Source organism: Electrona antarctica (assembly GCF_951216825.1).
Source record: "Electrona antarctica genome assembly, chromosome: 10".
NCBI classification, from domain to species: Eukaryota; Metazoa; Chordata; class Actinopteri; order Myctophiformes; family Myctophidae; genus Electrona; species Electrona antarctica.
Window position 1 is genome coordinate 29,315,015 of NC_136791.1, and position 24,984 is coordinate 29,339,998.

A 24,984-nucleotide genomic window follows, 5' to 3' on the forward strand; every position below is an offset into this window, starting at 1 on the left:
TTCCCTCCGAATTACTTACGCATGATCACAGGGGTGACGTGACATTGTAATTGGCTGGCAATATTAGTGGGAGGGGCCTATGTAAGTGACTGCGGCAAGCACACTTTGCAATTTTTCAAAATTGCTACTTTTCTAGTTCATATTGTGTAATGGCGACTCTTGCTCTCATGTACAGTATATACCTTTTTAAATGGCCATAAAGCAGCACATAAAACAAACAACACAAATGAAACGCTGACTATTTACTTTTGAAGGATTCCGGGTGTTTGGATCTCAGGGAGAGGGCAGACTATTCGATGGCAGTGCGTCGCCTCATCTACACCTCTATGGCTCAGAGGTCAGTGCATGCTGCGCACCATCCTCCCTCAAATATAACACTGATCTGTCATTGTTCCAGTGGTCCCCAACAGTGGTGTCATGGTGTTTTTTTTACTGGTACCACAGCGTTTTAATGACGTCACGTGCACATCGCGGCATGCACACAGAACAGCTGATAGCCTAAGCCTATTGTTAAATCGTGTGTGAGAGTTTTAGATACAAACACAAAAGTAGACTTAAAATAGTCAGACAAACCTCTTTACTGCACACTAGCGAAACTTGGACGAATTAATCTGTTCTGGAGGAGGCATTCTTCTTGTGTGCAGAACACCACACAGCAGCAGTAGCCTACTGGAGCCATAGCCTACTGCTGTAAGTGTGCATGCTTACCGTATAGGCTACGTGCGCTCAGGTATAAACAGTTAAAGCTGTCCTGTTAATGCAAAGTAGTAGCCATTTGATTCGGCACGGTACTTGACACGGCGTGAAAATAGAGGGGGGGCGCCAGTAAACCTAGACCACTGGGTACTTGGTGCGTCTTGGAAAGTCTGGTGACGTGGGGTTGATTAGGTGCGTCTTCTCTTGAATCTATTCTAGGGGGGGGGGGCGCTTTCTAGCGTGCACACACATGCACCGTTCCGTTCCGTCCCTGCGCGTGCACGTCAAAGGATTACTGGTACCACGGCGTGGTACTGCGTTCTACGAGCATGACACCACTGGTCCCCAATCCTTTGGATCGGGGCCCACTTGAAAGTAACAAAAGTATTTGCGGCCCACCCATCTGACCACTTAGCGATGCTGGGTAGCCTGCATGCATTCCTCATACCAAATTATTGTGTTCTGGTTCGGATCAATGGAGCCAACATGGTATTCTGTACGTTAACCCATTTAGACCTGAGGACGATTCTAAAAAATGCCTTCTAAATCCTAAAGGTTTTCTGAAACACCCATGTTTCTGTCAGTCGTTTTCAAACCGGGGCGACTGTGGCTCAAGAGGTAGAGCAGGTCGTCCAATGATCCATGGGTCAGCGGTTTGAATCCCGGCTCCTCCTGTCTACATGTCGAAGTGTCCTTGGGCAAGACACTGAACCCCAAATTGCTGGTTGGTACCTTGCATGGCTTCCGCCGCAATCGGTGTATGAATGTGTGTGTGAATGGGTGAATGTAATGCACAATCTATGTAAAGCGCCTTGGATAAAGGCGCTATATAAAAATGCACCATTTACTAAACATTTTCATGTCAAGGACCCACAAAAATATATGTAATTGGCCTCCGACCCCCATCTGAAAATATGTTGTTCCAGGGATCCCCCCAGAAGCAAAGATTTGAGTTAAAAACGTTCGCTCTGAAAGAATATATATTCAAAGACACATTTTCTCGATTTTTCTAAAATAGCAGAAGCTATGAGCTTGTAGATCTGCTATTTTTCAATAGAGGGTATGCGCGTGACATCATCATCAAACCCGGAAGTTATGTAGAAATGCCTACTGAGTGGCAAAAAACTACTTTCTGGCCCTGACAGCCCATCCATCCACACAGAAAAGTCCTATCTGATTGAATTAAACAACATTAAACAATGTTAAACTCACTTTGCCTGTTGCTTTGCCACTCGATGTACCATCCACTTTAAGCATGCGCATACCTCAATATAGCTCAATTAATATATCTATCTTAAATTAATATATCTGCACTTGTGTATAGTCATTCAATTTGTGATGTTTTGACAACTAACTACCAACAATGATTTATATTCATCATTAATTATGTTCATGCTGTGTTGTTTCGTTGGACACAGTTAATGGGCTTGATTTTGTGCCCCATCATCGATGTTGTATATGAGGAGGCTGAATGTTTCTGTTGTTTTCGTGGAGCTCCATGAAACTACGTATGTACATGAAAATAATACACCTCGGGGAAGGAACTTAAGGACGACCTTTCCAGTGAATCAAAACAAAGCATTGCATAAAAAAAATATATAAATACCGGTGATTAAAAACAAAAAAAGGCATAGCAGCCACTTTGCCGGGTAGCTAAATCGTTCAATTATTCAAATCTACACTTACAATAGAGGTTAAAATGGCTGTATTTCACCTTGGCAAAGACAAGTTAATTGCTGATACTGTGCAGTTTGGGACGAGTAGGGAAACTACAATTGCGCTTCGACCTTTATTATGTTTCTGCAGGTGATGGACGTGGCCAGACAGACACATTTTTCTCGTGAACACAATATCTGTGGAACACCTTGAGGGTATTTCTTCAAAATGTGGAACAAACATCCACTTGGACTCAAGCATGACCTCACAAAACATATTTCTGGCCACAATGAAATAATTCATATATGCTAATTATGACAAATATTTCACACAAAATGTCTAATAGGATAAAATTATGAAGCAGATGACATTTTATATCCAAAAGGTCAATTAACTTCTCACAGACAACAATGTTCTGCAAAAACACTTTTCTGGAACAGTGGCATAAGTGATCATTTGGCGAAAATGGAAGATCTACAAGCTCACAATGTGTCACATTGCAATGCATTGTGGGCTTGTAGGATATTTTTATAGTGAAGAGATTTGGTGTAGAGGGAAAATGTGGGAATGTCGTAAAAGTGACTATTTTCACTATACTACTGTATTTGAAATACAGCTTAAGTGGATAATTATGGAGTCAAAAGTATAGTACGGTAGGATCTGTCTTTCAACTTAAAAATGAAAGTCAAAATAACCCAAAATATGAAATGAAATGAAACAACAGAGCTTCTTAATACGGCACAGTTAAGAAGCACGAGTTAAACTATTAACCCATTTTGGACTGAGGCCGGTTCTAAAACGCCTTCTAAATCCTGACCAAAGCTTTCTGAAAAACTTCAAATATTTATCTAGCAGCATCAACGTTTTTAAATTTTTGAATACTGTACATACTGTACAGAACCCCAAGAGGGGTTCCCGTCCAGAAGGGTTAGAACACCAGAAGGGGTTCCCGCCCAGAATGGGTTGTGTCAGTGAGGTCAGATGTAGCCTGGCCGGGCTCCATATAAGAAGATCTAGGTGATGATCTCCATGTCCATGTCTGATCTCCATGTCCGTGTCTTGTCCATGTATGGCTATCCAGGGTTTGATGAGGTCAGTGTCGTGATCTTCATATGGAGACGGCCATATATGGAGCGTGTCACGAGGCGTGACGGACTGACTGACATGAAATGCAGGTTTTCATAGTAAACTGCGACCTATGGTTGCAATCAAAAACAGAGTGAGAAAGAAACAATAATTTTGGACAGCAATGGATGTAAACAGCTCTACTGGTTGGCAGACACATATAACTGTGATGCGGTGTTTCTAATTGCTCCTCAAATGGATTTTATGCATTTAAATGGGCTTGTTAAGCCTTATATATACAGTATTTTCAATTGCCTTCATTTCCACAAATTTTGCCTCGCCTCTACTTTGAACTTGCAGGAGTTATGAGGACGTTGGCTGGGATTCAAAGTTACCGCCGCGCTTCAAGCCGCCGACAACGACCCTGGAGAACATGGCCGACCCCGTGGGTCAGCATGTCTCATGGAAGCGTTATGACAGTCGACCTCAGCTCTGGCAGGTGAGCAGTGTTGTTTTTGGCAGCAAATCTTGATTTTAGTTTTAGTCACATTTTAGTCACCTGGAAGTGTTAGTCTAGTTTTAGTCGACTAAATATCTAAAAATAGCCGATCTACAAGCCCACAATGCGCCGTGCTGCGACATGTTGTGAGCTTGTAGATTGGCTATTTTCAGCATGCAGCCAAGTGTTAGATGAGTTTTTTTTTAATGTTTTTTTTTATGTTTTTTTTTTGGCTTTCGCCTTTATTTTATTATTTTTTATGGAGGGACAGACAGTAGGCTGACAGGAAATGGGGGAGAGAGATGGGGGAGTGACATGCAGTAAAGGCCGTCGGGATCGGGCGTCGTACCTGGATCACCAGCCAAGGTGCCTGGACCGCTGAGCCACGGCCCAGGCCAAGTGTTAGATGACTTACACTGGATCTCTTGTCCACTAGTCTCTTCCTAACATTTTAGTCTAGTTTTTATTTGTTGACAAAATTGTCAAAATATTTAGTCATAGTTTTAGTCATCATAGCTTAGTTTTCATTTAGTTTCCAATTAGTTTTCGTCAGTGGAAAAATGCAGTCGGCGAACACTGCAGGTGAGCTATCATGTCACACAGAAACAGCCCTGTATGATTGATGACTCACAACCTAAGGCAGAGACGGACGCTATTGGCGGGAACGTCCGACAAATGTATTTCCCCCGGATACGATATTATTCCGACCAATCACAACACTTTCATTCACGGAGAATGTAAACTGATTTGTAAAGCATCAACGTCATTTCCTTGAGCGCTAATTCTGCCAAAATCCTGCGACTTCCGCCCTGTGTGTGTGTGTGTGTGTGTGTGTGTGTGTGTGTGTGTGTGTGTGTGTGCGTGCGTGCGTGCGTGCGTGCGTGGGTGCGGGGACGTGCATGAGACTTGGGAGTGGGCTCCAATGGGAAAATGAGAGGCAACTAAATTAACGTTGTTGTTTTGTCTTGCTTTTTACGTTTGAGGAAGATGTCTAACATAATAATATCCAAAATGAATGTTTCACTGTCATCCTGTGGAAGCAGGCGGTTGGATCCCAGTGGAACAGACAGCAGCTCCGAGCCAGGGAGGATGCCAAGAAGCCCATATCATTGTAGGCTTTTCTGCTGTTCGCCTTTCAATCGTTTGAATCCCCTGCTGTGTAGTATAAAACAGTGGTTCTCAACCAGTGGTCCGAGGACCACCAGTGGTCCTTCATAGGGTACCAGGCGGTCCCCAGTTAAATGACTATATTATTATAATAGGTTGTGTGGTCACACATAACTGGCGATTTCTGGCATTAAGCTACTGAATTGAGCGGTACTTCCGCTCAATTCAGTAGTAGTATTATTATTTTCTCTGTAAACAGACGGGGGCTCAGTGGGATTGAGGTTCTGGCTTATCCACCCAAATCCTTGAGCCTGTTCTGCTGTTGTTCACCTGCTTGTGTGTCTGTCTTGTCTTGTGTTGTTTGTCTGTCTTGTCTGGGTATGAAACTTACTTACAACCTTCTCTTTGGATTCTGTTCTGCTTTATTATTGTTATGTCTGTCTGGTCAGCTGTAATATCTACATAAGCCCTGCTTATTATAATGGATGATGTAAAAGGTTTGAAGACAATTCATCTGAATATCAGAAGCCTTCGTCCCAACATCACCTTACTTCGAGCATGGGTTGAACATCACAAGCCTAATATCATCACTCTGCCAGAGACATGGCTTTCCAACAGAATTGCCGATAACGAGATTACACTCCAAGGGTGGTGGTTTAGTTATATATGTGTCAAATAACTTGGCTTCTGAACTGGTCACACCTGGTGTTGAGCCTTCCCATTTTGAGAGCATCTTTGTAAAGGTAACTCTACATGAAAATAAATCTATCATAATATCATAATCATCTCAAGGGGTATTTCAAATAAAGAAAGAATTTCAATCAATTGGAAGAGTTATCATACCAAAATATAAACTAGAGACATGTAGGAATACAAAAATACAAAAACTTTACCGTCACCTTAGGTGGTACCAAACTCTGGCTCAGCCCCTGGACTAATATAGAACTTTAACTCTTGAAAGTACGCTCTCAAGAGTTAAATTATTGTAAAACATGTGCTTCATACTACAGTACTTAAACCAAGTCTACACAATTTGAGAATGTAGAAGAATTGTTCTTTCTCTCTTAATGGTTAATGGTACCAACATCAATACAGCTGGAATTGTGGACAAAATATTTTCCAACGATAACGAAATATTCTTTAGTTTTGCGCCTGAGAGACTAAAGGTCCCTGCACACAGAGCGCGTTTTTCGGATTGTTAGCGGCGTTTCTCCATCGGCTTTCCGAAAAACGCCTCCAGTGTGCAACCCACCTTTAGTCCAAAAGTTATTCTGACCCCTCCCCAAAAAGGCCTAGCTGTCCTGACCCCTTATACATCATTTATACATTATGGATAATTAGTGTGGACATAGACTGTTATTCCTCAAATGGTGGTCTGTGACTCAAATGCCGAATAAATAATGTTCTTTGATATAGAAAAAAGGTTGAAATCCACTGTTCTAAAACACCTTACAACTTATCCTGTGTTTCAGCTGCAGTCCATGTCCAAAAGCTGGTCAAATACCTCTGTACTGGTAAGTGCACAGTTAAGTCCTCTGTTTTCGTTTGTCAAAGTCAAAGTCGTACGATTAGTCACAGACGTTACCGCAGTGAAATTTGTTCTCCGCATTTGACCCATCTCTTGGAACGGTGAGCCGCAGCGTGTGCAGCACTCGGGAATCATTAGTTGATTTGACCCCCAATCCAACCCATTGATGCTGAGTGCCAAGCAGGGAGGCATTGGGTCCCATTTTTACAGTCTTTGGTATGACCCGGCCGGGGATCGAACCCGACCTCCCAGTTTCAGGGCGGACACTCTAACCACAAGGCCACTGTCTGGTTTGAGTGTACAAGTGGAAGGGTCCACTATTGTTTCCATGTGTTGGATTTTACTGTTCAGTTCATATCAAATTTGACGATGTGTTACGGTTGACACATTGTGTGCGTGCATGCGTGCGTGGATGAGTGAGTGGGTGATCGAGTGTGTGGGTGTGTTTGTGGACACCTGTGTATTCTGTGATTGATATTTGTTTTTTGTTGCAGTGGTACAATTGGATCAGTGAACATGGACAGTATAGATAACTCACAGGAAGACTTTCAGCCTCTGACCATGCTGAGGAACTCCCTGCCTCCGTACACCCCCACTGCACAGTAAGACCTGCCTCCGTACACCCCCACTGCACAGTAAGACCTGCCTCCATACACCCCCCCCCCCCCCCCCCCCCCACTGCACAGTAAGACCTGCCTCCGTACACCCCCACTGTGCACAGTAAGACGCACCGTCACACAGTGGTGTAAAGCAGTGGTTCCCAAACATTTTCATGTCAAGGACCCCCAAATTGACACTAATTACCCCGCGGACCCCCATGTGAAAAGACATGCCAGGGACCCCCATAAGAGAAGATTTTTACGGCTCTAGCAGTGATTCTCAACCCGTTTCATTTCAAGGACCCCCAGTTTGATATGCATTAAGCTACAGACCTCAATTTAATGGTATTTCTATCTCTGAGACCCCCAATTCATATTGTAATATCAAAGTTATTTTAGCTCTGAGAGTGTACAAATGGAACCAAATGGACCCGTTCTATTTGGTTCCATTTGTACACTCTCTGAGTTACAGACCCAAGGCCATAAGGGTCCATTTGGTTCCTAACTATCATTTAGCTGGAGACCCCCAGGAACTCTCTCAAGGACCCCTGGGGGTCCCCGGACCCCACTTTGGGAACCACTGTTGTAAAGTAATTAGTTGCATGCATTTACCCAAGTAAATTGTACAGTACTTTACTTGAGTATTTCCAATACTTTTACTTGTATCTCAGAGGCAAATATTGCACTCCACTACATTTATTTGAAACCTTTATTTACTAGTTACTCTGATTATTATTACAAAACATACATTAGCCAATTCAGACCTATATACATTTTGGCCATTTGAAAATAGCCGATCTACAAGCTCACAATGCGTCAAAAGATTGAAATGTGACAGTATGCATATTGAGTACTTTCTAACTTTTGGTACTTTAAGTACATTTTGATTCCAGTACTTTTATTCTTTTACAGAGTAGTTCTAAATTGCAGTATTGATACTTTGTTCTACCACTGCACCTTTACCTTACCGGGCCACAGGAAGACCCCATATGGATTTCAATCACCAGCTAGCAATTCATCTGTTATTCACTTAAGGCCAGCCCACACGCAACTCCTAGCCCAAGAATGTCTGTGATGTGACATACATTTCATGTATTTCACAATACATCCATGTGAAAGTTCTGGCAGAAAACGTGTGTTTAGTCAAATATATACACTTTTCCACGGGCTTCACGCGGACGACATTCTCTCCGGGCAAGCTGGGCCCGGAATTACCGATGGACTGAATTGAACAAAACTTCCTTTGGGAAACACAAACGTCATCACAAATTGTCCAGTGAAGCACAAATGTATGGCCTTATGGGGCACGCAATTTTTGGCAGGGGGTGTGATTAATTACCCAGCACCATTGGAAACGCACCTGTCAATTGTGTGCCCCAAACATTTGTGCTTCCCTGGTTAATTTGTGATGATATTTGTGGTGATCAGAGGAAGTTTTTGTAAATTCAGTCCTTCGGTAATTCCGGGCCCCTCGCCCGGAGAGAATGTCGTCCGCGTGAAGCCTGTGGAAAAGTGGAGATATTTGACTAAACACACGTTTTCTGCCAGAACTTTCACATGGATATGAAACTAGAGGACCATATGTGACTCCAAGTACACATGGAGCACCGACCACAGTTATGCCACGCATGTCCCGCTGCTAACTACGAGCGGATGGCACCGATCTATGGCTGTGTATTGTGAAATACTGTACATGAAATGTATGTCACATCACAGACATTCCTATGCCTATGCAACTCCTTGCAAGTTGCAGCACACTACTTGCAACCATTACTAACACATGCAACCATTATCCCAAATTGCATTCGCAAGGAGTTGCATTGGTGTGGACTGGCCTTTAGATCTCTGGTTCCCGGAACCCCCAGGGGTCCTTGAGGTGTGTCCAGGGGGTCTCCAGCAAATGTTGTTAATGCAGCATTGCAATCATTTTAACCACTTTATCCATTTATACTGTATGTTGGCTATTCAAAAAATAGCAGCTCTACAAGCTCACACACAGCGCATTACTTTGTGCCATGTAATGTTATAATAATGTACGTTTTTTGGGAAACTTTTGTTTTGTTTGCAAAATTTGTTTTTACGTCAATCTTATCTTCTGGGGGTCCCTTTTCAGATACATGTCAATTCGGGGGTCCTTGTTATGAAAAAGTTTGAGAAAACCATTCTCAAACATTCAGTTAGCAATTTATGTGTTATTCACTTTAGATGAACTAGGACAGATTCCAAAACGGCGTGAGTTGCTGTCGGGTAGAAACCTCCTATCTCCATATTTCATTTTTTCTTTTCTTTTGTAAATGAATTCCCTAGTTAACCATACTACAGTGTCACACAAAAGTAGCGAAAATATCTACAAGGTCCTGTGAGGTCCTGTGTTCTGCTAGTTTAGCTTTTTATTTTTAGGTTTTGATGTGAAAGTTGGTTAAGTCTGTGGGTTTTATAAATGTCAAACCAATGAAAAGTATTAACAGGATTTCCCATTTACTGAAAAGTAACCGTTTTGGATATACAAGGTTTCCAGCCGACAGCGATACGTTGACACTAATCATACCCAGTTGCCTCCTACAGTGTAAATATTGTGAAAACTCTCTCATTTTTGTGCCAGCCGCAGCACCATCCCAGGGTACACTGGCAAGGCAGCCTATGCTAATTCTGGTCCTAGCACTGAGAGCTCTCTGCCAACTCTCTCCATCACCGCACACTCGGCTGGGTGAGTCACAGTGGCAACACAATCACAGTTCAGTTCCAAAACGCAAGATAATCAAGAGTTTAATTCCACAATAAGATAGCTATAATTTGCATATAGTTGCACCTGGTGTTACAAAACAGCAAAATGAGAAAAAGAGAGACAGAGAGAGAGAAATGAATATAAAGTATAGTGTACTTGCTAAAGGACTTAAGTACATTTCTAGCCTGGTTCCAACACCATAGACCCCGCCCACTCCACTGAGTCAACTAGTAGATTTCAATTCACAATTTAGGCATTTAGCAGACGCTCTTAATCCAGAGCGATTTACAGTAAGCAAGAACAAAAAAACATGGTAATACATCAAATGCATAAAAATAGTCATCATGAATCATACATAAGCTAAGAACCTAACAGCGGAATATCTTTATAATGAAACTATGCGTATACATACACTAGAGAGTGCTATGTCTACATGAAATGCTATCTAAATTACGTAAGTTGCGCCTATGCAACTGTAGGTCGTCGGGGCTAGGGCAAGTGCTACGGCAAGTGCTATGGGCTAAGATGGAGTCTGAAGAGGTGGGTTTTCAGACTACCTGCAGTTATGATTGCAATGGGAAGTGCATTCCAGTAGTTTTGGAGCCAGAAGGTAGAAGAGTTTGGGACGTGGTATGTGGAGCGTTTTTAGTGAAGGTTTTAAAGACCTGTATTTTTTAGCAATGCTGAATAATGAGCTTGCATCATTGTTTGTTGCGTAGGAAGGTTCTAAACCATTTCAAATAAACATTGCTCGAATGTTATTCTGCAACAATTATTGTGCCAATTAAGGTCATAAGCTACATGCTGATGCTACCATTTTGTCATGACATGTTGCTAATTAATGTTACTATTAATTATGAATCATTCTAGAGAGTCACACTTTTCACAGTAGTAATGCAATACAGGGAGGACATGAATAACAAGGATTTGAAAGGCTCAACTAACACCAAAAGTGTAGAAGTAGGTCTTGAACTGTGCTTGAACTGTGCTTTGATACCTTTATTATCTTAAAGTTTGAACTTTAAGATAAGGTTCTGAGAACAAGTGGTTCTGATGATTGAACTTTAAGATAAGGTTCTGAGAACAAGTGGTTCTGATGATTGAACTTTAAGATAAGGTTCTAAGAACAAGTGGAGTTTAGAACATAACTCGGCAGGGGCACGGTGGCACAGTTGGTAGTGCTGTCGCCTCACAGCTAGAAGGTCCTGGGTTCGATTCCCGCTCGGGATGCTGTGGGTGCTGGTGGCGTGTTTCCTTCCTCCTCCGCGTCATCAGTGCCCATACCCAAGGTGGGGTTGGCGAAAGGGCCTTTCTGTGTGGAGTTTGCATGTTCTCCCTGTGTGCCCTAGGGTAGGTACCCTCACAAAAAACATGCAGTAATCCTGGTCTCTAAACTGCCATCCCCTGGCCAGCCAGGGCGCCTGATGGAGGGGAAAGGAACTGGTTGGAATAACGTGTTCCTTCCACGCGCTACGTCCAACCAGGGAAACTTCCCCCTGTCAGGTGTAAAGGAGCAACTTGGACACTCAGGCATGAAGGAAGCATGTCCCCCATATATGGGGGACATGCATTAGATAATTAGATAATTGACACAGGGGTGAAAAATGGGTTACAAAATCTTGGGATAAAAAATATATATAAAAAAAAGAACATAACTCGGCAAATCAATCCTTATTGTTGCATCCACACTGGCAGATACAAAAGATAGACACATACAAAGCAGCTACACAGTAGCTGCTTTGTAGTATTTGTGGTATCTTTTTAGCTGAGTGAGCTCAACCTTATTGTAGCTGTTGTAGCGGCAGATGTTTGTATCTTTACTATCTTCATGTCGCTGCGGCTTCCATTGAAAATGAACGACCGTATAAAACAGCTAGCTGCTTTTGTTTTGTCAGACTATAGTATCACTCTTGTAAGTTTCACAAACTCAAAAACTTAATATGAATACACTGAGTGACACTGACAACACAGAAGTATGTATGTCTACTTTAACCCATTCTGCATGGGCGGGAACCCCTTTTGGTGTTTATAGCATTATGTTATACTTTAGCTATTGAAAAATAGCAGATCTACAAGCTCATAGCGCGCCACCGAGTGGCGCGCTACGAGCTTGTAGGTCTGATATTTTCGAAAAATCGTGAAAATGTGCCTCAAATCATTGAATATATATTCTTTCAGAGCGAGCGTTTTTAACTCAAATCTTTGCTTCTGGGTGGTCACTGGAACAACATAACAGAAGGGGGTCGGCGGCCAATTACATATATTTTTGGGGGGAACGATTGACATAGAAAATGTGTTTTTCAGAAAACTGCCAGGACTTAGAAGACATTTGTAGAATTGTCCTGAGGTCTAAATGCGTTAATGCAGTGTTGTTGTAGCCATTATGAAACCATTATGAAGTACAGCTTCTGGGTATTGTTCTTTTTCACATAATGGATTATGTCTATGGAACCAAATGTGTACAAACACAGCACCCTTTAACATGGAATAATAGTTATACCCCTACAGGCCATTAGAGGGCGTTCAAAGCACTCCATGAACATTCCGCCTGAGGGTGCATTAAGTGCTAGTAATGATCTTAGTGTGTTCGTTGCCATCCCTACAAAAGATAACGATTGTAACGATTGTACCATTCTTACAAACGCTTGCTGTCGGGCAGAAACCTGTATTTTTTGTGTGTGTGTGTGTGTGTGTGTGTGTGTGTGTGTGTGTGTGTGTGTGTGTGTGTGTGTGTGTGTGTGTGTGTGTGTGTGTGTGTGTGTGTGTGTGTGTGTGTGTGTGTGTGTGTGTGTGTGTGTGTGTCACAAAAAAGTAGTGAAAATAGCAGATGTACAAGCTCACAAGGCGTCGTGTGAGCTTGTAGGCTGGCTATTTTCACTATTTTAAAATGTTTTTTTTTAAATAAAATAAAAATATAACGTTTTTTGAGAGACAAGGTTTCGGCCTGTAGTACGTTCTATAATACATTACATTTTCAAGACAATAACATTCAATAGATCTAGGCTGCAAAACTAAATATTGCTGGTCAAATAATACAATATGGTGAAGGAACACACAAATTGAAAATGTATTTTCAAGGCTTGGTGATGATTTCAATGAGCAATATACAATCTATTAATTTGAACAGGTTTGTTTCCACACTTTAATGGAGAGTGAAGATACAGTACAAACGAAAAACATGAATACTGAATCTTTTACTATAACTATCTTCTTCTCCATTCTGACATTATGAAACAAAACAACAACTGTTACTTTGTGGACGATCCATGATTAAGCACTAAGACTTGTTTACAACAGGGTCCACCTTGTTCAATTTATCAGAACATTTAAAGACGTACAAATATACACACTACAAGAAAAAAAACAGGACATCATATAAATAAAGTATAAAAAAGGGAAAAACATGTACAGTATGAGGAGAAAGGGGTGTAAATGGTAAATGGTGCATTTATATAGCGCCTTTATCCAAGGCGCTTTACATAGATTGTGCATTACATTCACCCATTCATACACCGATGCTGGAGGAAACCATGCAAGGCACCAACCACCAACCAATCAGGAGCAATTAGGGGTTCAGTGTCTTGCTCAAGGACACTGACACTAACTCTGGGGGAGCCCGGGTTCGAACTGGCAACCTTGTGGTTACCATCCAGCCACTCTACCCCTGAGCCACTCCCCCCCCCGTGTGTGTGTGGGGGGGGGGGGGGGGGGGGACTCAGACTTAATTTAATTTGAAACTGGCCCCTGTAAATTAAGTCTGAGTCCCCCCCGTCCCCGTCCCCCCAGTTTCAAATTGCAGCCGTCTGTAGGTAGAGCGGTTTTGAAGGAGGATGTGATTTGATCTTGGGGGGGCAAAATAAAACCTAAGAAAATATCCATGTTATGACAAAGAATATGAATGTAATCAACACAATAATTTACCCGTGGTTTTTGAGTCAAATGGATTGTGAAAAGTTGCTATACAGTTTGTGAATAAAGCAAGCGTGGAACATCGTTCGTCCGTCCCCCCCCCCGTCCCCCCCCCCAGCCCTGGGAGTTTTGGGTGTCTGTTGAGGATGTAAAAACCTGTTTCCTAACTGAGCCCCCAGTTGAGCGAAGTTTACCGGCTTTTGGAGCAGGCATAGATCCAGATGGTTGGATCCAGAGCATCTCGTGGTGACGGTGGTTTTCACTACCCAGATCCATTTTCCTGGTGCCCAACAACCCCCCAAGATCTGTTTCCTCTGCTGATTAAGCTGGCCTCCCATAGTTTTCCCTCAAAACAGAAAAAAAGAAGAACAACGCAAGACAAGTACTCTCTGACTGATTTATTACCTTTCATGCAACTGTCAGATGTCCTCTGGAGTTTCACTAGCCACCACGTACTCACTTCATGCTAGTTTAAGTACCGGTATTTATAGACTTGGTTCTGACCCCTGACCTGCGTGTGTGTGTGTGCGTGCGTGCGTGCGTGGGGGTGGGGACACACCAAATGGTGTCATTTGTACACACACAGAGTTACAGGGGGGTCTTTGCTATTACAAAGGTCTGAGAGCTGCTGAATTAATTAGACAATATCGTTGGGAAAGTTTTGCTTTGTGGTGCATTCTGAAAAGCGTACTTAAGAGTTTCAATTTATTATAGATCGGTTAAAATATACCGTTTTTGTTGTTGTTTTTCGCAGGACCAACCAGGACGTAAGAACTCCCGCTTTGGGCCATTCTGGCCACCTGTCCAGAATGGTGACCACGGTGGCTCCACGGAACCCCTTCCTGAACCCCAAGAGAGCAGTGGCTCCCCACGGAACCCCTTCCTGAACCCCAAGAGAGCAGTGGCTCCCGTCTAAATCAGAAAACACAAGTGTGTGAATAATAGACAAAAGCATTTAACGCATTTAGACCTGAGGCTAAATCATGACATGTTTCTAAATTCTAAAACTGGTTCTCAAACTATTTCATGTCAAGGACCCCAGAAATTATATGTATTTGGCCACTGACCCCCATCTGAAAAAAATATGTTGTTCCAGGGACCCCCCCCCCCCCCCCCCCCTCCAGAAGCAAAGATTTTAGTTAAAAAAACGTTTGCTCTGAAAGAATACGCATTCAAAGATTTGCGCCACATTTTTCAAAAATAGCAGATCTACAAGCTCGTAGCGCGGCACCGAGTGCCGTGCTACGAGAGATCTGCTATCTCTCTGCTATTTTTCAATAGCTAAAGTATAATAACATAATCCTTAAAACACCAAAAGGCATTCCCGTGTAGAACGGGTTAAGAAAGTTTCAAGGTGTCAGCTTTCCTATTTAAGTCCATCCAATCTGTTTGTATGAATACATCTCTAATGATGTGATGTCAGTGAATGATTCTGACTGAGTTGGAGAATAATGAGATGGTCCATTAGCATAATTTCCCTGATTTAGATGAGTGCTTCTCTAACTCTTGGTATAGTGATCGAGCTCTCGGTTTTGTCCTCTTAAATGCTCTCTCTCCCTCTCTCTCTCACCCCCTATATCTCCCTCCCTCTCCTTCTCCTCCTCCTCTCACTAATGCTGTCTGTCTGTCTGTCTGTCTCTCTCTCTCTCTCTCCCTCTCTCTCTCACCCCCTATATCTCCCTCCATCTCCCTCTCCTCCTCCTCTCACTAATGCTGTCTGTCTGTCTGTCTGTCTGTCTGTCTGTCTGTCTGTCTGTCTGTCTGTCTGTCTGTCTGTCTGTCTGTCTGTCTGTCTGTCTGTCTGTCTGTCTGTCTGTCTGTCTGTCTGTCTGTCTGTCTGTCTGTCGCTCTCTCTCTCTCTCTCTCTCTCTCTCTCTCTCTCTCTCTCTGTATATATAATCTTACTGTGTGTGTGTGTGTGTGTGTGTGTGTGTGTGTGTGTGTGTGTGTGTGTGTGTGTGTGTGTGTGTGTGTGTGTGTGTGTGTGTGTGTGTGTGTGTGTGTGTGTGTGTGTGTGTGTGTGTGTCTGCTTGTGTCTGTTTTTTGTCATGAAGGGCAAAAGTGAGGAACAGAGCAGAGGAAATAGTGAAGGGGAAGCACTGAAAGGTGAATTAAAGCTACGGTCTATAATGTTCATATCATATTGCATATTGGTTTAACCCATTTTGACCTGAGCTCGATTCTACAAAATGACAGAAAAACCCTATGTTTCTTTATCAGTGGTTCTCAAACTATTTCATGTCAATGAGCCCCAGAATAATGTAATTGGCCGCCGACCCCCATCTCAAAATATGTAGTTCCAGGGACCTCCTCCCCAGAAGCAAAGATTTGAGTTAAAAATAATATATATTCCAAAATTGCGACACATTTTCACGATTTTCACGAAGTATAACATGCCGGTAATGCTTAAAACACCAAAAGGGGTTCCCGCCCAGAATGGTATAATAAAAGTGAATTGATTGTTTCCTCTGTCAATTCATTGTAAATTGAGATGACGATTCCGTCATCCTGTCAGCTACAGGATTAGGCCTGCTCTTTTTACAGCTTCATACAGTATACTTAAAACAGGAAAAAGGACAAACTATAGTTTCTCTTCATTTCTATTTCATTTCTAATTGAAACAGGTATGGTCTTTTAGGAGGCTCGCCATTTGGTGATATTGTGTGTAATTAATTTTGTTTGTGTGATCACTTGCATCGCACAGCATAACTAATGATTATACATGGACATTAGTGTGTCATTTGTGTTTATCAAACATTAAATGGGCCTTTAAAACAATGTATGGGTCATTGTAACGTCTACTTTGGCTTTTGTGTGCACCCCAGTGTTTTTGTTTCTTGATTCAATACGTAGTTTGATATGAGTCCGATCAGACAGGTCCCCCTCCTATATAAACTAGTGATGGGAGATTAATCGGCAAACACATCGGTATCGTAGAATGGACAAAACTATTATAATTTTTCAATACAGAATGAGATCATATAGACATCAGTAATATCGGTTATCGGCCATAACAGCAATTCATTATAGCAGATATCGATATCGGCGAAAATGTCTCATCGGCACATCCCTAATACATAACCCATTGAGCTTCAAACTCCATTTTAAGCTTATTAGACTTAGATTTAAAGGAGCAGTTGCTCCCAGAATGACCCCCCGCCCCTATCATTACCCCATGAGGAGTTCAATACAAGGACAATTTTTGTTTGTATAACATTCCTTTATGGTGAATGGGCGAAAGTTACGAAAATACGAGATCCATGATCCATGATGATGTATGATGATAAGAGCGCCCCTCACTTAGTTCACACGGGTGTGATTTTTTAAATACATTTCCATTATACATTTCCAAACTTTGAAAGCCAATGATAGCCAATTAGGATGGAATATGAAATATGGGACAGATCCGTCTTGAGCACATGACTATAGAGATACTGTGTAACGATTTGCAGGATTTTTGGACAGAATCTGGAGGAGTAATATAAAAAAATGTGGCCTCCTGGTGGTGCTATAACAGGCCGTTCTGGAAGATTTGACGGACAGACTCTCCCCATGCCTTCGGCCTGCTGGAGACAATGAAGAAAGTAATTGATAATACCTGGCCCCACAAATCTGAGCTCTGCAAGTGGTCCAGCCTTTATTGTTTGACACGTGGTCTCCACCAATGCCTTAGTTGGAAAATCCGGTTTGGTTCTGGAGAATTGCCCATCAACTTAATAATATAAAAACTCAAATAATGACTGCACTTACAGCAATACACTAGCCAAGTGTGAAGTCAATATGCCCGCCGGTTTGGAGTGGGCCAGTTCTGGAGAACGTTCCTCCAATCAACTTCACACTTCACAATGCACTTCCGTGGCTCCTCAGCAATAGACTTGTTACTATGAAAACCTGCATCTTCCGTCCGTCCGTCCGTTAGTCACCCATGCCTCCATATATGGCCAAGCCTCGTGACTTCATGTCTCCATATATGGTCACGCCTCGTGACATCACGTGACATCATGAAGACCCTTAGAATAGATCAACATATATGGTTGTCAGTCCATCACGCCTCGTGACACTTTTAAAAGCCGTGTCTTCTTACCGTCTTGTTACAGCCTAAGAGCCAGGTCGTAACAAGTGGGGCTCTTCCACACCTCAGACGAGCCCTCCATCGTCGCATCCAGTCATCCTGGTTCCCCATACATCTAGTCAGCTCGTCTGTACTTTGCACTCTGAGAACCCATTGGCAAATAAAGGCGAAAAAGTGCCCTCTTTTTCAACAGTATGTCTCGAGAGACTATCTTGCACCTTTCTTGAGTACGTCCACGTATGTTAACGGGGGACGTTCTTCTGACCGATGCCTGTGTGTTGGTTTCCACTGCACAATTGTTGTTAATGTGGAGCACTTTGTAAACTTGTTTTTCAATATAAATATTATTATTATTATTATTATTATTATGTGCTGTCTGGCAGTTCTTGATGTCTTTGGCAGTGTCCTGCCTGCAGACTTATTTTCCTAGCTGCTATTTTCTCGTTCACCCTTGGTATTCCCTCACACAGATTTGTGTATGTTGATGATAACATGCAACATTCTAGTATCTATATAGACTTATGCGGGGTTGGTTTCAAGGTCCAGCATTCGCTGCCATATAGGAGAACAGACTCGTTGGAGATGCAAGAGAAAGTCTTTATTTTGTCATTGGTTTCCACACTCACTCCAGAGGGCCACATATTACTGCCGTAGCAAAAATATTTTTGCTATATTTGAATTGAAAACCTGAATAATGTTTTGCTATTTTTTAATTGGAATCCTGAAAAGTAACCTTTTTATTGAATTTCAAATGCATTTAGTTATAGTTATGTTAACTTTATGAACTGTTAACATAAATGTACACGAAAAGACACTCAAATTTCCAAATCAGTTAGAACCTGTTTGCTGTCATATCAAAATACCACTAAGAAAAGACTATATATTCTCATATGAATCATATTACTGCTTGAGCTTCATCTCTTGCAAAATATTAAAAAGGAAGAAAAAAAGAATCTTGTCCTCAACCTCAAATTTTCCAATTTAGTCACCAACAGATCTGAATATCATTATTGGCTTGGCTCCCTTTCAAAGCAGGGTCACAAACATCATGATTGATTCAGCTGCTATCCTCCAGGATATCTCAATGCCTGCCTGCCTGGGCGGGAGATTAATTTCTCTTTCCTCATCTTAATTTTTACCCATCGCCTCTCCATAAAAAGGCTAAATGTCAAGCATGCCTGACTCCTTCTTGTGACACATCTATTCCAGCAGATAATTACCATAAGGAAATTGATGCTTTAGTGTGCAGAGGGGAATTTAATTTACTCTGACATCCACGCAGCATAATGCATTCCTAAAGAAAGGGAGTTTTTCACTTTCCAATTGACTTTTTAGATAAATTGGACTATTTAATGTGATTATCAGTCTTGAACGTCTTTGACTTATTAAGGTGTTGAAACCAATTAAGGGTTACATGCTGCTTGTGCTATCCCAATGTGAGACACTGAATACTGCCTAAAGATCCATGAAATAAGAACCAGGCGGAATCTATTGTTCAGCAGCCGATTGGCTACGTTGCCTGATGATGTTATGAGGCTGGGCCAAGTAATGATATTAATTACAGCAACATGCCTTTGCCAGAGGTTGTGGATATACACGAATTAAGGAACCAAACGTTATGGTTAGTTTGGGTTAGACACTACATTATTTTGCATGTTGCAGTATTAGGTATATCTTCACAAAACAATGCAGCAGAAAAAGCAGTTACAAAAAGCACAGCATTGCTTTTGTCTTTTTTTGTCTTTTTTTTTTTATATTCCCGGATTGCCATATCTTATTCAGAGAGTGTGAGCCCTTGATCCTGCCTCCGCACCACTCCGCAGTCATTTGTTCTTGAAACACGACTTGTCCAAACATCATCGTCCTCGTGTGGCCTCAGAACCTGCAGTGAGTGAAGCTGCTGTGTTGCTGGGATAGGACTGTATCTCTGTGTCCTGAAGGTCCACACGCTCCTCTGTTGGTAACGATTGGAGAATGCTGCTGTGTGCTGAGTCACGTCTCTGTTCCAGTGTTATACCTCATGGCTGCTCTCAGGAGTTTGGGCTTTGACAAAGGCTCGGCTACAAATGCTGTTTTTCATTAATGCATGGGTGTTCTAGGCTACTAGACAACTAGACTACATGGGCAACTGGCGGCCCAGGGCCTCATACGGCCCCCCACCATCACTTAATGTGGGTCCCGCAGGTTAATATCAGAATACTGATATATTATTGATTTCAGCTGTTACAATTCCAAGCATGCAAACATGTCCAATGTATTTGTATTTAGTTCATAAAGTTAAGATAACTATAACTAAATGCATTTGAAATTAAATAAAATGGTTACTTTTCAGGATTCCAATTTAAAAAAAAGAATAATAATCAGGATTCAACTCAAATATAGCAAAAATAGGTGATCTACCAGCTCAAAATGCGTATCTGGCAAATGAGCTTGTCCTATGTGGAAATATGCAATGTGGCCCTCTGGGAGTGAGTGTGGAAATATAGTGGCCCTCTCCATCGTCAAAGTTGCCCACCCCGGTACTAGAACCTGGTTGGGAGGAAGTCAGTAAATGTTGCTGTAATGCATATACTGCAGGGCCATGATGAAGACATTACTGCCCTCAGGGGTCCTGCCCAAAGTTCCTCCTTTGCACCAACTGCCTGAATGTTGTGCTTCTTAGGAGATAAGGCCTGCCTGCCTCCCTCCCGCAATAGGTGACTCAGCAATCCTGAACATGCAACATCTCCTAAGATAAGAGCAGTCGGCAGGGCCTGAGGAGAGTGGGATGTTGGGGGGGGGGGGGGGCAGTCATACATGTTATTGTAGTGGAGGTGTTGGGGGGCAATTACAGCACGCCAATCTGTTGCCCTGATTAAATACCACTGTGTAAGGCCGTGCTCACACCTAAAACACACGCAATACACACTTGTGTCCTGTGTCTTCTGTGTGTTATGGCCGCCTCAATGTATTTCCAATGGGAGTCACATGGTTTCATGACACAACCTTGTTGCATGGCTGTCTTCTGCCCTCCCCCCCATGCAACAAGGCTGTGTCTTCAAACCATGTGACTCCCATTGGAAATGCATGGGGCAATGTCTTGCGTGTGTGTGAATGAGGCCTAACTGGTCTCCCTGAGAACTTCTAGGCCTATTCATTCATACTCCATGCATGTTTTAGGTGATAAGGTGACCAAAAACTACAACATGACGTCACGCCTATAGCCTGCATGGGCAGCATTCCTATTCGGGTTTATGATCCGGTCGGGAGCGGATGATATCTTAACATATTCAGAACTGGAACCCCTTTTGGTGTTTCAAGCACTATGTTATACTTTAGCTATTGAAACAGCAGATCTACAAGCTCATAGCGTGGCACCGAGTGCCGCACTACGAGCTTGTACATCTGCTATTTATTTATTTATTTATTTTTATTGTGAAAATGTGGAGCAAATCTTTGAATACGGTATATATATTCTTTCAGAGCGAACATTTTTAACTAAAATCTTTGCTTCTGGGGGGGTCCCTGGAACAACATATTTTGAGATGGGGGTCAGTGGCCAAATACAGAAAATTCTGGAGGTCCTTGATATGAAAAAGGTTGAGCACCGCTGACATAGAAACATAGGTTTCAAACCAGAACTTCCTTTCCCTCAAACCAGAAGGATAATACACCTTCCCAATAAAAGCGTGACTCGCTCTCTCGTAGCCTGCGATGAGATTAGAAATTCCCAGTTGGGATAACAAAGGTATACAGACGCTATATAGTCTCTGGAGAGCACAATTACATTTATATTTATTTTTGGATTTTAGAAATCAGCGAAACTATGCTTTTATTGCTTATATTATTCTTCCAGTTTGAGGGAAATTAAGTTCTGGTTTGAGGGTTAAGGCCTGATGACTACAAAACAATGAATGGCTACAACATATATATGATATCATCCGCTCCTGACCGGATCACACAGCGATTTAGTAACACAGACAAGGCTTTCCTCCGAGGTGGAAAGCCTGGTGACGCGAGGTTACGTCATGCCGCGGTGATAAGCCACTCAAGTCACCACTCACCCAACACATCTCTCTGCTTTTACTAACCACCGAAAAGGTGAGTATAATTAGCTGATAGCTAATAGCTGATAGCTTATCACCTATAACTGGAGTATGAATAGGCCTTTACAGACAGTACATTCACCCCCCACCGTGGCGGCGGTGGCTCAGGGGTAGAGTGGCCGGATGGCAACCTCAAGGTTGCCAGTTCGAACCCTGTGGGCTCCCCCACATCGAAGTGTCCTTGAGCAAGACACTGGACTGAACCCCTAATTGCTCCTGATGTGCTGGTTGGTGCCTTGCATGGTTTCCGCCGACATCTGTGTATGAATGTGTGTGTGACTGGGAATGTAATGCACAATATGTAAAGCACCTTGGATAAAGGCGCTATATAAATGCACCATTTACCCAATCAAAGTTTCGATAATAATATGGCTGAAAATTATAGGCTATTTGAGGAAAAAAGCATGTATAAACTTATTTATTGACTATTTCGTTAATATTAACCCATCATTTATTTTAAATATCTTAAATCTCTAATTTGAGACTAATGGAAAAATTATATGATAAATAATAAATAATATTTAAAGTATTGTATTAAAGTATTGGCATCTAAATGTATTCAAAAGTATACTCACTATATGCAGAATGTCTAATTTCAAGTATTCAAATGTATACAAATATTTTGAAAATAGCAGATCTACAAGCTCACAATGCGTTGCATCGCGACACCTTTTGAGCTTGTATATCAGCTATTTTCAAATGGACAAAATGTATAAAGGGCTGAAGTGTTTAATGTTTTGTAATAATAATCAAAGTAACTAAGTAAACTTTTCAAATGTAGTGGAGGAAATGTACAATATTTGGATCTGAGATGTTGTGGAGTAAAAGTAAAAGTATTGGAAATTGGAAATACTGAAGTAAAGTACAAATACCTCAAAATTGTACTTAAAGGACAACTTTAGTTTTTTTTCAACCAGGTTCATGTTTTAGGAAGTTATTAGAGAAAGTAAAAGATGAGTGTTATTTTTTTATTTATTTTATTTGTTGCTTTCTTTCATTTTCGAGGGGGCATTCGAACATGGGGCTAAATACATATGTTTTTTACAACATTTTACCGCAATTTCTTTATTATTATTTACTATAGTCCTACTAGACCCCAGGAAATTACATCTGGCCACAAAAGATCACGGGATCTATTGAATGTGAAGGAGGAGGTATAATAGTGCATGTGTTGTAGGCTCATACAGTATGTCAGTTTGTCATCTCCTCCTTCACATTCAATAGACCAGCAATCTTTTGTGGCCAGATGTAATTTCCTGGGGTCTAGTAGGAATATTGTAAATAATAGAAAAATCACACCCGTGTGGGGGTACGTCAGAGTGGTGCAACTCTGACGTGATATCTGTGATGTCAGTGACATCACATACTAACCATAGCAACCATGCTCGTTTTTTTGGTTGCTAACCATAGCAACCATGCTCGTTTTTTTGGTACGAACAAACACGGGTACAAAGCCAGTTGTTGGAGTGGTTTGCACCACTCAAAAAATAAATCGCTATCCTTTTTAGCCCCATGTCAAAACTATAGCTAAAATCGCTAAAACGAAAGAAAGCAGCAGATGAAAATAAAATTAACACTCATCTTTTACTTTCTCTATTAACAACCTAAAACATGAACCTTGGTTGAAAAAAACAAAAGTTGTCCTCCACTAGCATGACTGAGAGGTCATTTTGACCGTTTTTTTGTGAGATTTTGCCCGCATGAAGCTTTCAGAAGGTTCCCCTTCCATGACCATCGACATCATCCATCACCATTCCATCATCTCAGAAAGTTTTGACATCTGAAACATTTTCTAAATATGAATTTAAGCACATGCTACTTCTGTCTGATTTTACTTCAGTCATGCTAAGTCTTAAGTACAGTACTTGAGTGAATGTACTTATACCGGTAGTTACTTTCCACCACTGCCAATAAACCATTTTAAAGACCCCCAATACAACATGCATGCATGCTGCTGTATGTGGGCCTAGTGCACGGCTCTTGACTCGTACATCAGTGGTTCCCAAAGTGGGGTCCGGGGACCCCCAGGGGTCCTTGAGCGAGTTCCAGGGGGTACCCAGCTAAATAATAGTTTGGAATCAAATGGACCCTTATGGGTCTGTAACTCTGAGAGTGTACAAATGGAACCAAATGGACCCGTTGAGGTCCATTTGGTTCCATTTGTAGCCTACACTCTCAGTTACATTGACATTGATTTTTACAATATAAATCGGGCGTCCCTGCAGAGATAGAAATGCCATTACATGGGAGTCTGTAGACTAATATGCATGTCAAACTGGGGGTCCTTGAAATTAAACAGGTTGAGAGTCACTGCTAGAGCCATCAAAATCTTCTCTTATGGGGGTCCCTGGCATATCTTTTTCAAATGGGGGTCCGTGGGCTCATTAGTGTCAATTTGGGGGTCCTTGACATGAACAAGTTTGGGAACCACTGTCGTACATCACACGCATGATGTATATGTATGAGCTGGGAGGTGGGCAAATCCTGCTATTCACTAGTCATGTGTTGCTTGTAGGGACACTGTAGGTATGGAAAGGTATCAGCTTTGTCCATAGATGACTGCTGACTGACTGCTTTTCACTCAATGAACACTTGTGTATTTCATAATGAAATGGATGTGTATTTAGTTTGTACACTGCTGCATGTATTTAACACTGCATCAAACAGTATAACATATATTTCCTAAATCATTAGATCGGGGCCTATAAGGATGGATCATGGGACCAGTGCATCCCAAAACAAAGCACATGATAACACGTTGTATAACTAAAGAGTTGGGGCTTTTACGCTATAGGCCTACATGGACTACTATAGTTAAAGTGTCAAAAAGTAAATGGATGAGGCGTTCTTCTTATGCGCACACAAAGAACAGGGAAGAAAAAAAGAGAGAGAATGCAATTACAACATAGGAACAAAACCAGTTGTTTTTAATTTCATGGATTGCTTTCAATGTGCCAGAACAGGTGACAGAAGGGGAGAGCTGCCCATATGCAAGTGAGGAGTCCCCAATCCATCCCTCCTGTGAGAGAGAGAGAGAGAAATA

The 24,984-nt window shown here is 41.9% G+C and overlaps 1 protein-coding gene across 1 annotated transcript; it reads left to right on the forward strand.

Moving 5' to 3' along the window:
• Positions 1–296: 296 nt before the first annotated feature.
• spmip7 (sperm microtubule inner protein 7) lies at positions 297–14,671 on the forward strand (the record flags this gene model as incomplete). The annotated part of the gene is made up of 7 exons (XM_079511900.1): positions 297–337; positions 3,778–3,916; positions 4,957–5,027; positions 6,496–6,537; positions 7,046–7,153; positions 9,753–9,857; positions 14,539–14,671. The coding sequence occupies 7 exons, from the start codon at positions 297–299 to the stop codon at positions 14,669–14,671; spliced, it is 639 nt and encodes a 212-aa protein (XP_079368026.1).
• Between the last annotated feature and the right edge of the window lie 10,313 nt (positions 14,672–24,984).